The sequence below is a fragment of the Cibotium barometz genome, chromosome 15 (genome assembly GCF_041138505.1).
Source record: "Cibotium barometz isolate CiBa-2024 chromosome 15, ASM4113850v1, whole genome shotgun sequence".
Lineage (NCBI taxonomy): Eukaryota > Viridiplantae > Streptophyta > Polypodiopsida > Cyatheales > Cibotiaceae > Cibotium > Cibotium barometz.
Genome location: NC_141060.1, coordinates 38,580,791 through 38,595,438, shown reverse-complemented (window position 1 = coordinate 38,595,438; position 14,648 = coordinate 38,580,791). Strand labels below are relative to the sequence as shown.

Here is a 14,648-nt window from a genome sequence, read left to right as displayed (position 1 = left end):
TCATTTAAAAACGGATTTCACATACAAATACAGTTCCAACAGTATTTCCATCTTTTCTCATTACTCCACATCCTTTCACATTAGTCCCCATCTTTTCTCATCTTCCCACAATTTTATTTTCTTCATCGATCCCTATCACATCACATCATTCCCACATCAAATCACATCCAACTGCATCATCCACGCATCAGTCCACATCATCCATACATCCATCTACATCATCCACATCAATTCACATCATCCATACATCCATCCACATCAATCCACATCAATTCACATCATCCATATATTCATCTACACCAATCCACATTATCCACACATCAATCCACATCATCCATACATCTATCTACATCAATCCACATCATCCATACATCCATCTACATCAATCCACATCATCCACACATCAATCCGCATCATCCATACATCCATCTACATCATCAATCCACATCAATTCACATCATCCATACATCCATCCACATCATCCACATCAATTCACATCATCCATACATCCATCTACACCAATCCACATTATCCACACATCAATCCACATCATCCATACATCCATCTACATCAATCCACATCATCCACATCAATCTACATCATCCATACATCCATCTACATCAATCCACATTATTCACACAAACATCAATCCACATCATCCATACATTCATCTACATTAATCCACATCATCCACATCATCCATACATCCATCTACATCAATCCACATCATCCACATTAATCCACATCATCCACATATCCATCTACATCAATCCACTTATCGTTCATTCACATCCCAATTCACATACTAACACATTCATTCACATCCTATATCATTCATTCACATCCTGATTCACATGCTAACACATTTACTCACATCCTATATCATTCATTCACATCCCTTATCATTCATTCACATCCAAATTCACATGTTTACATCCTGATTCACATGCTATCACATTCATTCACATCCCTTATCATTCATTCACATCCCTTATCATTCATATCTATCCAATTTACATCATATCTCATTGCCTCAATTCTTGTTCATATCCATCACATTTACATCCACATGTATTCTCCCACATACATCCACATCCATACTTATCACATACACAAACATCCATACTTATCACATCCACATGTATTCTTTCACATACATCCACTTCTATTCTTCACATACATCCACATCCATCCATCCATTCATTCACATTTATCTGATTCACATCACATCTATCCATCTATTCATTCACATTTATCTGATTCACATCACATCTATCCATCCATTCATTCTTTTATAAAAATTAACTTCAGTGGGAATAACACTTTTATAAAAATCTCTTTATACATCTATTTATGCATAAATTCAATTTTAAGGAAAATAAAACTTTTGAAATAAAATAAAAATAAATTCCTTTATGCATCTTTCTATGCATAAAATCAAAATTGATGAGAACAACTCTTTTAAAATAAAAATAAATTCTTTATGCATCTTTCTATGCATAAAATCAAAATTGATGAGAATAACTCTTTTGAAATAAAAATAAAATTTTTTATGCATAAAATCAAAATTTGATGAAAGTAACGCTTTTATAATTAAAAAAAATCTTTTATGCATCTATTTATGCATATATTCAATTTTAATGAGAGTAACACTTTTATAATTAAAAAAATCTTTTATGCATCTATTGATGCATAAAAATCAATTTTGATAAAAGCAACACTATTATAATCAAAATATTCCCAATATACATCTTTCTATGCATAGAAATTAATTCTAATGAAAATAACACTTTTATAATAAAAATATTTCTAATATGCATTTTTCTATGCATAGAATAAAAATAACACTTTTAGGATACACAAGCGGTGGGGATTACTCTTTTTGAATAATAAAAGATAAAACTTATTTCACAAAATTTAAGAAAATTTTGCCATAACCTCCTTTGTATGGCTGACCATTTTTCACTATTTTCTACCCTTAAGTTACTTAAAAATTATCCCCAAATGGTTTAAAGCATTCTAAACTAATCAAATTCCACTTTCAAAGGAGAAATAATATGAAAAGTTTAATTCCAACAATTAGATTACTTATCCAGGATAAAGAAAGGCTGAATTTAAGAAGAAGAGAGGGGGAAAGCCTTTCCAGCAAGGCATAGCATCATTTTACATTTTAAAACAAAACAAAAATCAGAAAACCATTAAAAGGAATAAGAAAAAGTAAGATTTCTAACTTACATGAATTTGTGGGAGCTTTCCTTTGGCTTGATGGTTTGAGGGATCTACTCTTGTTTGCAACAAGAGTGGCCACCAATTCTTTAGAAGAGGGAATGGTCAAAAACTAATGAATTATACTAATAAATTCACAGTTTTCGGCTCTGGGGAGGAGTAGAGTAACAGTGCATAAAACACTATTAACCATTTACAAAGGGGAAAGGCTTCATTTATAGAAAAAAGTGAGCCTCTAACCAAGCAAACTGATTCTAGAATTTTCCAGATCAGTTTGTCAATTTTTGACCATTTTTAGGTCAGTTTAGTTTACTTTTTGGATCTAGTTGAAGCAGGAGAGAGGAGAGATGAAAATATCTCATTATTTGTGAGTTTAAAACTCACCCACACATGTGAAATAGGCACCTCCTTCATGAGGGGAATTCCCCCACACTGAGGTGTCAAAAATGCATCATTTCTCTAAATATCTCTTCTTTTTTAACTAATATCCTTGTCCTTAGTCAACTCTTCATCTTATGTGAGTATTTACTCATTTTTGGGGGGATTTTCTTTATTTCTTCAATTTATATCTTCCCTACATTTGGATGAATCTGATTGGCCTCTCAGAACCTTAATTTAAATTTTTTCAAAAATCTGGACCCTTAGGATAAGGCCTTATAAATAGATTATAATTGATTTCTAATGCACCTTCTGAAATCTTTTTGAACTTCTGTTTTGGGGAAAATAATTTTAATAAGAAGAGATATTTTTCCATCCAAAAATATCTAAAAATTGAATAATCTCTCTCTAGAATATTTTCTCTCTCTAGGCCAAAACAGGGTAAAACAAGATCTTTCTTTTATTACAATGATTCACTTATCCAAGTTCCACCAAGGACGACATCATACTCAAGGGAATCTAGGGTAACATGGAATGTAAATTCCATATCGCCATCGATTGTTTGAGTAGTGTATCTAAAGTAACCTGGAACTTCAATGTTTTGTCCATTGGCTACTCTTGCAATACTCTTGCTTGCAAGGATGAGTTTAAGTTGTCCCAATGACACCCAAGTGTCTATTGTCATGATGTTACGACTACCTCGAGGGCTAATCAATGCGCGTTTGTGTCGCTGAACATCATTGCCTGTAGGAAAATCCAACCATACCATGATAGAATCTTCCAAGGGAACCATGGGTGTTTCGGTTATTGTTTCAGCTTTAGATCCTATTTTTGTTTCATATTCCCATTCACTTCCATCCTCTGTTTAGGTCTCAGCTTTTTCAAGAGTACCCAATTCGTACACTGGCACACTTGGCGCTTTGACAATTCTTAATGAGGGCTGTTTGGAGACTTGCGAATCGTCATAGTCTTGTTTTATGGAGTTCATTATGTCCTTGTATAACTCAAGTTGTACACTGGCACACTTGGCGCTTTGATAATTCTTAATGAGGGCTGTTTGGAAACTTGCGAATCGTCACAGTCCTGTTTTATGGAGTTCATTATGTCCTTGTATAACTCAAGTTGAGCCATTAAAAATTGAACCATGGGTGTTTTGGTTATTGTTTCAGCTTCAGATCCTATTTCTATTTCATATTCCCATTCACTTCCATCCTCTGTTTGGGTCTCAGCTTTTTCAAGAGTACCCAATTCGTACACTGGCACACTTGGCGCTTTGACAATTCTTAATGAGAGCTATTTGGAAACTTGCGAATCCTCACAGTCCTATTTTATGGAGTTCATTATGTCCTTGTATAACTCAAGTTGAGCCATTAAAGGTGCAAGTGTCGATGTGATGATGGCTTTATTATGAGAGAAGAGCATTCCTTTGAATGAGGTTTTGAGAGACTATTTTAATCTTGTGAGGGAATTATCGAATTCCTCACGTGATTTCTCAAGCCTATAGTTTTTACAATCTATTTCAAACGACTCTTCTGTAGAGAGTATGCCTTCCTCTTGAAAGGAAAACGATACTCCTCTAGGCTTTGTATCTTGGTTACTATTTTTTAAGGTTTGGCATTATGATGAGGCTCAATCACAATTGGTGACCCTGTAAGACATTTAACCAAGCTAAGCATGCTCTCCAGAGCTTGCTTTTTGCGTTCTGCATACGTCATGTGAACATTATTATCCATTCGGGGTGGTTGGGTGGGTGTTTAGGGGATGAACTTAGGAGGATTATTATTTTGTCATATTGTAAGATTCCTCCCCAGCCTCTCAAGATGTCCAGCATCTTCCCCTGTAATCAAATCCCTCTTCAGAAATATAAAAGATCTTGTTTCTACCAGTTTTGGCCTAGAGAGAGAAAATTTTCTAGAGAGTGGTAATTCAGTTTTAAAATATTTTTGGATAGAAAAATATCTCATCTTATTAAAATAAGTTCCCCTGAAATAGAAGTTCAAAAAGTATTTCAGAAGGTGCATTAGAAATTAAGTATAATCTATTCAAGAGGCATTATCCTAGGGGTCAAGATTTTTTTGTTGAAATTTTAAATTAAGGTTCCTATGGACCAATAAGATTCATCCAAATATAGGGAGGAGATAAATAGAAGAATAAAAGGAAAATCCCTAAAAAATGATTCATCCAAATAATGAGATATTTTTATCTCTCCTCTCTCCTGTTTCAACTAGATCCAAAAAGTGGACTAAACTGACCCAAAAATGGTCAAAAATTGACCAAACTGATCTGGAAAATTCTAGAATCAGTTGGCTTGGTTAGAAGCTCACTTTTTCCTATAAATAGAGCCTTCCCCTTTGTTGAAGCTTAATAGTGTTTTTGCACTGTTACCCTACTTCTCCCAAGAGCTAGAAAATTGTGAATTTACTCATAATTCATTAGTTTTTTGACCTTCCCTCTTCTAAAGATCGGTGGCCACTCTTGTTTCAAACAAGAGTAGAACCCTCAAACCATCAAGCCAAAGGAAAGCTCTCAAATTCCTTCGTAAGTTGGAGATTCTTCTCTTTTCTATTCATTTTATGGTTTTTTATGATTTTTGTCTTCTCTCTAAATTGAATATGATGTTATGCCTCATTGAAAAAAGGGATTCCCCTCTCTTCTTTAGTAAATCCAACCATTCTTATCCTAGATGAATGATTAATGCATAAAATCAAGTTTTTCATAATGTTTCTCTTTGATAAAGTAGAAAATGTTTACATTAGAATGATTTAAATACTCTTGGTGAACTTCTAATTAATTTTAGAGAGTTAAAAATTTAAAAATGGTCAGCCATACAAAAGAGGTTATGGCAAAATTTTTCTAAAATTGTGAAAAATAAGTTTTAATTTTTTATTCAAAAAGAGTAATTCCCATCGTATATGTATTCTTAAAGTGTTATTTTTCATCGGGTTGTTGCAAGGTCAGGGTGTCCAGTTTTGTCCAGTTTATGTCGAATTGGACAATGCTTGGAGAGCAAATTTGGGAGAGGCAAGTACTTCAAATGAGATCAAGCAACTAATAGAAGATACACGTGCACTCAAACTAACCTAATATAACTTAAATTAATATAAATTAATTTGATTAATCAAAATTAATAAAAAATAAGATGAAATTATTAAAATTTAATTTTTTCATACTTAGAGTGATTCAATTTTTTTTTCATAGATGCACCATTACAAGTACATAAGTTTTAGATGATTTACATAAAAAATGTAATTTTATTAATTAGATTATTAATATTTATAGGCCTTCTGATAGCATGGAAGAATTGTGGAAAAGAGAGCATTAAAAATCTAACCATTGGATTTGAAATTTTGACTAACCACCACATTCTACTAATGTCTCAATATTCTACTACTCTTTTGATCTACAAGATTGAGCATTTTAAGTGGTAGTTATTGTGGGTGCAAAAAGTGGCATATATTATAACACTTTAAAGACCTTAAAATATTTAAAGAAAATAGACAAATACCTTACAATTTTCTCAAAAAATCACGCTAAGCTCTATATTATATAAAGATCTAAGGTTCAAAGTGGGAATCTCATATGAGTTTATATGTTAAAGATATTAGCATTTTATGGAACTGCATAAATGGATGCATAAAAGAAACTCTTTTATATTAAAAGAGTGTTTTTTATCATAAATGATTTGTATGCATAAACATATGCATAAAACATATATTTTTTATATTAAAAGTATGATTTTTATCATAAATGATTTTTATGCATAAATGGATGTATAAAAGAAATTCTTTTATATTAAAAGAGTGATTTAAAATGATTTGTATGCATAAAAGATATTTTTTATATATTAAAAGTGTGATTTTCATCATAAATGATTTTTATGCATAAATGGATGCATAAAAGAAATTCTTTTATATTAAAAGAGTGATTTTCATCATAAATGAATTGTATGCATAAACATATGCATAAAAGATATTTTTTATATTAAAAGTGTGATTTTCATCATAAATGATTCTTATGCATAAATGGATGCATAAAAGAAATTCTTTTATATTAAAAGAGTGATTTTCATCATAAATGATTTGTATGCATAAACATATGCATAAAAGATATTTTTTATATTAAAAGTGTGATTTTCATCATAAATGATTTTTATGCATAAATGGATGCATAAAAGAAATTCTTTTATATTAAAAGAGTGATTTTCATCATAAATGATTTTTATGATGATAAAAGTGTGACTTTCATCAGAATTAGATTTTATGCATAAATAGATGCATATAGAATGATTATATTTAAATAAGGGTTCTCTTAATCCTCTGTTTAATTTGCGTAAAAATTAAAAAATGAATAAGTAGATAATCTGTGAGAAGAAATGCTACCGTTTCATATTCACTAAGATGGTAATGAGAAAATTCAATTAAACTATCGAAGTCAGAGATTGAGATAAATGATTATTTTATTCCTCTCATAAGAAATTCATGTTTTAGAAATCTGTAAGCAAATATTCGTCGAACGAAATTTAGAAAAAGAGAAATTGAAATAGTACCTTTTGAGAAAGATAGTTTAGGAAGAACCTTCCAGACCCAAACTGTGATTCAGACTATTGACCAAGACCTAATTCCTTCGTCAGTTTCAATCAATGACGATGTGCCCAGTTCAGGAAAAATGTACTCAAATCCCCCACCGAATCTGAAACTAAGTTAAGACTTTTGATTTTGATCTGAGGATACAGAATTCGAGGAATTTTGTTTGGAATTCAGACCTGGATCTAGAAGTATTGGGATACGGATTTAAGATTTATTCATGGTATTCAAACAAAATCAAAACTGTAAACTTGCATAGAATCCCTGTTTTCTTAAAGGACTGTCTTACGCCAGAATGCTGGAGGGAGCATTTGGCATATATGTTTATCTAAGGGAAGTTCGGTTGCAACAGCTGGCGGCGGGGAGTGTTCAAGGGACAGCTCACGCGGCAAAAACCTACCCAGGTCTTGACCAGCCTGGGTATGGTGAAAAATGGTGTGCTTCCGGTACAATGGGTGAGGGCCGACAAAGCGGTCCCTGAGTGAAGTACCAGGACACCTAAGGAGGATCCTGGAGGGTTTTGACCAGGCGATGCACGGGCTCGCGGTGCTTAGGACACCCATATGTATGTCGAGGAAGATATATATGTATGTTGACAAAATGATTATTGTAATCTATTACTAGATCTCGTTGCTGACCAGCTGGTCCCAACGGAGAGTCCAGAGTGGTACTATTTTTGTGAAACAAGGGATTGAATGGAAATTTTGAGTTATGAAATCTGTGACCATATCTGTTTTGTTAATGGATTATTTTTTATATTAAAGTTTTAAAGAGGAGTGTGTGCGTATCTGTTTTCTAAAGCTAAAGTTAAGAAAGGCATTTCAATTATGGGTGGGTGAGTACTTGTTTGGTTCTACCGATTCCAGTGGTAGGGTGATGGCTAACCCATGGGCCGGATGGGGTTAGGTTGGAATCAGTGGAGTTTTAATAATCAAAAATTAAAAAATCTTAGGATTACGCTAGGATTCGAGTAGTTAGTTAATTCCCTGATAAATTTCTCAATTGAGTGGATCAACGGCTGTGCCTGATCTTGATTAGGAAAAAAGCATTGAAATCGCTCAGATGATCAAATTATATCAGTGATAGTTTCCTTCTATCTGGTTTATTCAGGTGAAGGATAGTTTAGATTCGATCTCGTTAGAAAAATTCGTTAAGAAAATTCAAAAAGGTGGAATCATCCCTGCTTTTCGGGCATGGGAAATTTTCCCGGTTTCAGTTTTCAGAGTGACCACCAGCCTAGTCTCGTGCCCGGACATTCGTGGGCGAGGCCCCGAGTGAGAAACCCTGCCCCGCGCATGAGGGGGCTGCTTTCGCTGTCAGCTACTACCGGGAGTTCCGGTGCGCGGGGGGGGTACGCGGAGGGGGCAGAGGGATCTCACACATATGATACGTAACCTTAGGGAAATCAAATGTGACTTTTGGGATCTTAAGAGAAGTTGGAATGTCTTTTGGCATTGGATAGAAATTGGCAGTTATGTTTTTGTACGCAAGAAGGATGTAGATGGATGTAAGCAGAACTGTGGTTTTGGGTAATGTAGAAGTCAGCAAGTTTGTCAATTTGTCGGTTGATGTTTATGTTTGTGAAGCTTTGACAGTAATGTTTATCAATCTCATTAATGGAAGGTGTTTCTCTCTTTGTAGTACTCTGTACAATGTTGTTCATCTTTGTTTGTCTTAGAGAGAATGTGGAAGTTAGAGTTTGCTTGTCAGAGCAGAAGTCAGGTTATTTGTCATCCTGTTCAATCTTCTAGGAAGTTACACTAGTTTACACTGGTGATCACAGTGCTTGTGATGGGTTGTCATAGTTAAATTCATTTTCTTCTGTGAGATTGATGAGTGCCAAAGAGGTTGCAAAGTAGTTGTTTGGGATGACATTTAGAATTGTTTCAGAAGTTGTATGATTTCGACGGCGGCGGCTGTTTAGTTTTGACCTGGAGGATTTGGGAAGAGCATCTCATCCTTATTTTACAAGATCAGTAGCAAGGTGGCAAAGTACACAGCAGGAGAGGAGGATGACCAGAATTAGGTATTGCAGGAAGGAGGTGAAGAAATTGGGATGCAAAGTGATAGTTTCGAGGAAGAATCCGAGCCGGATATAGAAGAATTCGATGAAACGGAGGAGTATGGTGGTGAACCATTAGAAAGAGATGTGTTAGAGGAAAATAGGCAGATAATTCTGCAATTCATAGGTGCAGCAGTATTACAATAGGCATTGTTGGCCAAGAGGAGATTGTAGTTCGATCCTTTAACAGTAGGGAGAAGAGCAGTGTTGGAAGCACCTTGACCACCATCACCGAGGTCAGCATCATCATCAACATCAACACAAGCAAGGTAGTTATCCCCAAATATGTTTCAAAACATGGCGGTGGCTAGAGCGGATTTACGCATCAAGTTTGGGACCTTTTCGGGAAAGTCTAAAGAAGACCCTGATTGCCACGTAGCTCAATTTGAGACAAGATGGCAGGCCAGAGGATTTGACGGATTATATGATGCGCAAGCTAAGATGTGCCAGTTTGAGGTAACATTGGAGGGCAAAGCCATGCAGTGGTTCAACAATTTTAATGTAGGACATTTTGCGGATTACAATGCATTGAGGAATGGATTTTTGAATCGATTTCGGAAGGAGAAGACTCCGAATTAATGAAATGCTTTCCAAGCTTAGGGACATTAAGCAAAAGAGGATAATTGTGGAAGATTATGCAGAGAAGTTTAATCAGTATCTGAATAGGCTCACGAATGCGAAGAGACCTATGGATGAAAAGCTGGCAGGATATTTCATGAATGGGCTCTGCGCAAGGAGCTATGAAATGCAGTAGCAGGTGTGGATATTGCAGCTGGTCTGGATGCATTGGTGGACACTGCCCACAAGGGCAGAAAAGAGATTTGGATTATCAAATCCAAGTTCAGCACGTAAGAGCTCCAGGGATAAGAAGAAGAGAAAGTCGAACGAGAAGAAGAAGAAGAAGTCAAAAGATGATAGCAGTGATGAGGATTCAGAGGAGGAGTCAGACACAGATTCACACAGTTCGGATTCGGAAGAGGATTCAGAATCAGATAGTGAGGATGATTCAGACACTGATTCAGGTTCAGATGAAGATGGGAACAGAAAGAAGAAACACAAAAAGAAATCTAGTAAGAAGTCTAAGAAAAAGGTGAAGGATAGTTCGGTTGAAAAGATGGTAGAAAAGAAATTGAAGGAACTGGGAGTCAAGAAGGAGTCAAGCAGTAAGACAACTTACTGTGACATCTATGATAAGGATGGCCATAAGACAAAAGACTATTGGTATAATCCAAATTTTAGGGGAGTAATCCGTGAAAGGATACAACAGAAGATTCAACAGAACATGGCGCAAGCCAATGGAGTTTTTCCGAAAGCTTCAGGACAAGAGAGATCATTTAACAACCAAGGATGGCAAAGGCAATAGCAACCATATTCAAATTGGAGACCACCATTCAACTCTGGAAGACCACCATTCAGAGGAAATTTCAATCAAGGAAGTCGACCAAGATTTGGCGGATGGCAAAATTTTAGACCATCATGGGGAGGAAATTGGGGTTAGCAACAGGGTTGGCCACAACAACAAAATTGGCAACAACCACCTAATTGGAATCAGCAGGGCTGGAATCCGTTGGGTTGGAATCAGCAAGGGTGGAATCAGAAGGGACCTGGTGAGCAGTTACCTCAGTTACCTACACCACCTGCACAATAAGGAGAAAAGGATAAAGCACCACAAAGTAATTTGATAGATGTAGAGATTCCTCAGGATCATGGGACAAATCAGGTATCGGCGGATTGTTCTCCTGAATGTGATTGTTCTCAATGTCGGCTAGAGGATTCGGAAGTGATGGTTGTTACACGTGCTAAAGCAAAATTAAAACCACCTTTGGATTGGGAAGAGCAAAAGGATGTTTGTGATGAGGCAGCGGAAGAGACTCTGAAAGCACAAAAAGAAGATCCGATTCCGAAGGGAAAGGCAAAGTTACTAAAGAAGGTGGAGAGTAATGGGGAAAAGTTAGAAGCATTGTTTCAGGAATTGCTAAATACCCCAATGCATTTCACATTGGATCAATTGCTTTCGTTGGTTCCAATATTCAGAGACCGATTTTATTTGGCCCGCAGGGAAGTCAAAAGTTCCAAAAATTTTGAATTAATTGGAGCAAAGTGTGGGAAGTTATTAGATCAGTCCTGATGATGTGGATTTTATTGTTCCAACTGTTCAACTAGAGTTGGCTAAAGAGGATATAGCAAAGATTGCAGTTATTTACTGAACGGGGAGCATTTACTTATACAGTTATGAGTTTTGGTCTCAAGAATGGACCACCTTCATTTTCAAAAGTATCTTTCAAAACTTTTGAGCCATATGTGACAGAGTTTAGGCGGATCTTTATGGATGACTTTTCAGTGTTCAAAAAGAAAGTTACGCATTTGGAGTATCTCAAGAAGTGTTTTGAAAGATGCAGAATGTTTAGAATGGCCCTAAATCCAAAGAAGTGCGCTATTGCAGCTCAAAGAGGGAAATTGTTGGGGCATATCATCTTGGAAGAAGGTATGTCGATTGATGCTGATAAGATTAGTGCAATTCAGAAAGCAGTAGCACACCTGACACTTGAAGGCAGTTTCAAGGTTTTTGGGTCAGATTAAATGGCATAATCGATATTTGAGGTATTTGGCAGATGTTAGTACTCCATTGAGTCATTTTTGACAAAGAAAGATGTGGAGTTTAAATGGGGTGAGGCTCAGGAAAAAGCATTCCAGATCATGAAGAAGATGTTGGTAGTATCTCCTAGTCTCTAAGCACCAGATTGGGAGTTACATTTTCATGTATTTGTAGATGCATCGGATATGGCTGTTGGAGCGGTTTTGATGCAGGAGAAGATCTGGGGATGGTTCCGACCAGTCTATTATGCCAGCAGGATGTTGAAGCTAGCAGAGAAGAACTACACTGTTATAGAACGAGAAGCTTTAGGGATGATTTTTGCATTGGAGAAGTTTAGGCATTATTTGTTGGGGAACAAAGTAGTCTTTCATGTTGACCACATCAGGTGATGATATTCTTGGTGAAGAAGCCAAAGATGGAAGGAAGACTTGCCAGGTGGATGCTTTTGTTGCAAGAATTTGATTATACAGTGTTGTATACTCCTGGAAATAAGCGTGCGCTGGGCAGATTATCTCAGTAGGCTGGAGAATTCACAAGAGACACCAGGAGTGTCAGATCAGTTTGCTAGATGTGGAATTGTTTTGGGTGGAAGGTCAGTCCTTTGACAATTGGTATGACCAAATGTTACAGTTTTTGACAGATGGAGTGTTGGGGCATATCATCTCGGAAGAAGGTATGTTGATTGATGCTGATAAGATCAGTGCAATTTAGAAAGTAGCAACACCTAACAACTTGAAGGCAGTTTCAAGGTTTATGGGTCAGATTAAATGGCATAATCGATATTTGAGGTATTTGGTGGATGTTAGTGCTCCATTGAGTCATTTGACAAAGAAAGATGTGGAGTTTGTATGGGGTGAGGCTCAAGAAAAAGCATTCTATATCATGAAGATGTTGGTAGTACCGCCAGATTGGGAGTTACCTTTTCATGTATTTGTAGATGTATTGGATATGGCTGTTTGGAGCGGTTTTGATGCAGGAGAAGATCCGAGGATGGTTTCAATGAGTCTATTATGCCAGTAGGATGTTGAAGCCAGCAGAGAAGAACTACACCGTTATAAAATGAGAAGCTTTAGGGATGATTTTTGCATTGGAGAAGTTTAGGCATTATCTGTTGGGGAATAAAGTAGTCTTTCATGTTGACCATCAAGCGATGATATTCTTGGTGAAGAAGCCAAAGTTGGAAGGAAGACTTGCCAGGTGGATGCTTTTGTTGCAAGAATTCGATTATACAGTGTTGCATACTCCTGGAAATAAGCATGCAGTGGTGGCGGATTATCTCAGTATAGTAGGCTGGAGAATTCACAAGAGACACCAGGAGTGTCAGATCAGTTGCTAGATGCAGAATTGTTTCGGGTGGAAGGTCAGTCCTTTGACAATTGGTATGACCAAATGTTGCAATTTTTGATAGATGGAGTGTTACCTTCTAATATGACAACGGATCAAAAGAAGAAATTTGCCTTGAGGAGTAGGCCATTTTTGATTATTGCTGGATCATTATATAGAAGAGGAGCAGATTAGATTATTCACAGATGTGTTCCATATGAAGAACAGAAGGCCGTTTTGCAAGAGGCACATTGCGGAGTGGCTAGAGGACATTTTTCAGGAGAAATTACAGGGCGGAAGATTGCGGAGTGGCTGGAGGACATTTTTCAAGAGAAATTACAGGGCGGAAGATTATGCAAGCAGGTCTATGGTGGCCATTGCTGTTAAGAGATGCACACAAGTCTGCCAGAGAATGTGTTCAATGTCAAAAAATTGGTCAACCAACTCAGATGGATCAAATGCAAGATCACCCAGTATTACCACTTGAACCGTTTCAAAAATGGGGTCTGGATTTTGTTGGACCAATAAAGCCAAAGGCCAAGAGGACAGGAGCAAGATATATTTTGGTTGCATCAAATTATGCTCCAAAGTGGGTAGAAGCAGTACCTTTGAGGGACAATAAAGCAGCAAGTGTGGCCAGGTTCCTTTATAAGAACAAGATTTGGATGCCCAATTGAATTGGTGTCAGATCAGGGTGTTCATTTTCTGAATTCAGTCATTGAGGAGTTGACATCCAAGCACATGCTCCTCCACAAGAAATCTACCCCATATCATCCACAAGCAAATGGACAGGCTGAAAGCACGAATAAGATGTTGGTGAGGATTTTGAAAAAGATTGTTTCAGATAACAGATCAGACTGGGATGATAAGTTAGATTCAGCATTGTGGTCATTCAAAACAGCATACAAAGTGGCAACAGGTATGACACCTTTCAAGTTGGTCTATGGAATTGAAGCAGTTGTTCCAATGGAATATGTGATACCTAGTTTGAGGCACAAGCTGTTCAGTATAGATTGAGCCCAAAAGATTTAGTTTTACATCGCCAAAGAGAGTTGCTAAAATTAGAGGAGGATAGGATTTACAATGCAATAGAAATTGGTCAGCACAGAAGACAGGCATGGATGGCAAGGCAAGTGAAGTTTAAGATCTTTCAAAAAGGCGATTGGGTAATGCTATATAATTCAAAGTTGGGGCCACACCCAGGCAAACTATAGGACTTGAGATTGCGATAAGACATTCTTTATTAAGGCATATGCTGTTGTTTAAAAAGAATACAAACTTTAACTAGTAAATCAATCAAATAGATTACTATTAACAATTAATAAAGAAGGCGGGGCCATACCTCAACCCCTAAGAATGATATATAATTGAAAAATTATATATATATATATATATATATACCTTATAGAAATTTATCGTTTATCGTTGTCTTTGCTCGCTAATAAGAGTTTCAAAACTTGATACTAATAAGAGTTTCAGA

The 14,648-nt window shown here is 36.3% G+C and overlaps 1 protein-coding gene across 1 annotated transcript; it reads left to right on the top strand.

The window, feature by feature from the left end:
• The first annotated feature begins 12,030 nt into the window (after positions 1 to 12,030).
• LOC147631276 (uncharacterized) lies at positions 12,031 to 14,185 on the top strand. Its single transcript, XM_086809170.1, has 7 exons — positions 12,031 to 12,230; positions 12,339 to 12,437; positions 12,486 to 12,518; positions 13,108 to 13,205; positions 13,392 to 13,531; positions 13,618 to 13,798; positions 13,884 to 14,185. Exons 1-7 carry the CDS (start codon positions 12,031 to 12,033, stop codon positions 14,183 to 14,185), a joined length of 1,053 nt encoding a protein of 350 aa, XP_086665296.1.
• Positions 14,186 to 14,648: the final 463 nt, after the last annotated feature.

Bases quoted from the DNA above. Each gene is read 5' to 3' on its own strand.
- LOC147631276 (XM_086809170.1), top strand. From the start codon at position 12,031: ATGGCTGTTGGAGCGGTTTTGATGCAGGAGAAGATCTGGGGATGGTTC. The intron at 12,438-12,485 runs GTCAGTCCTTTG...AGTTTTTGACAG, and splicing joins GGAATTGTTTTGGGTGGAAG to ATGGAGTGTTGGGGCATATC. The intron at 13,532-13,617 runs GTCTATGGTGGC...CAACCAACTCAG, and splicing joins GCGGAAGATTATGCAAGCAG to ATGGATCAAATGCAAGATCA.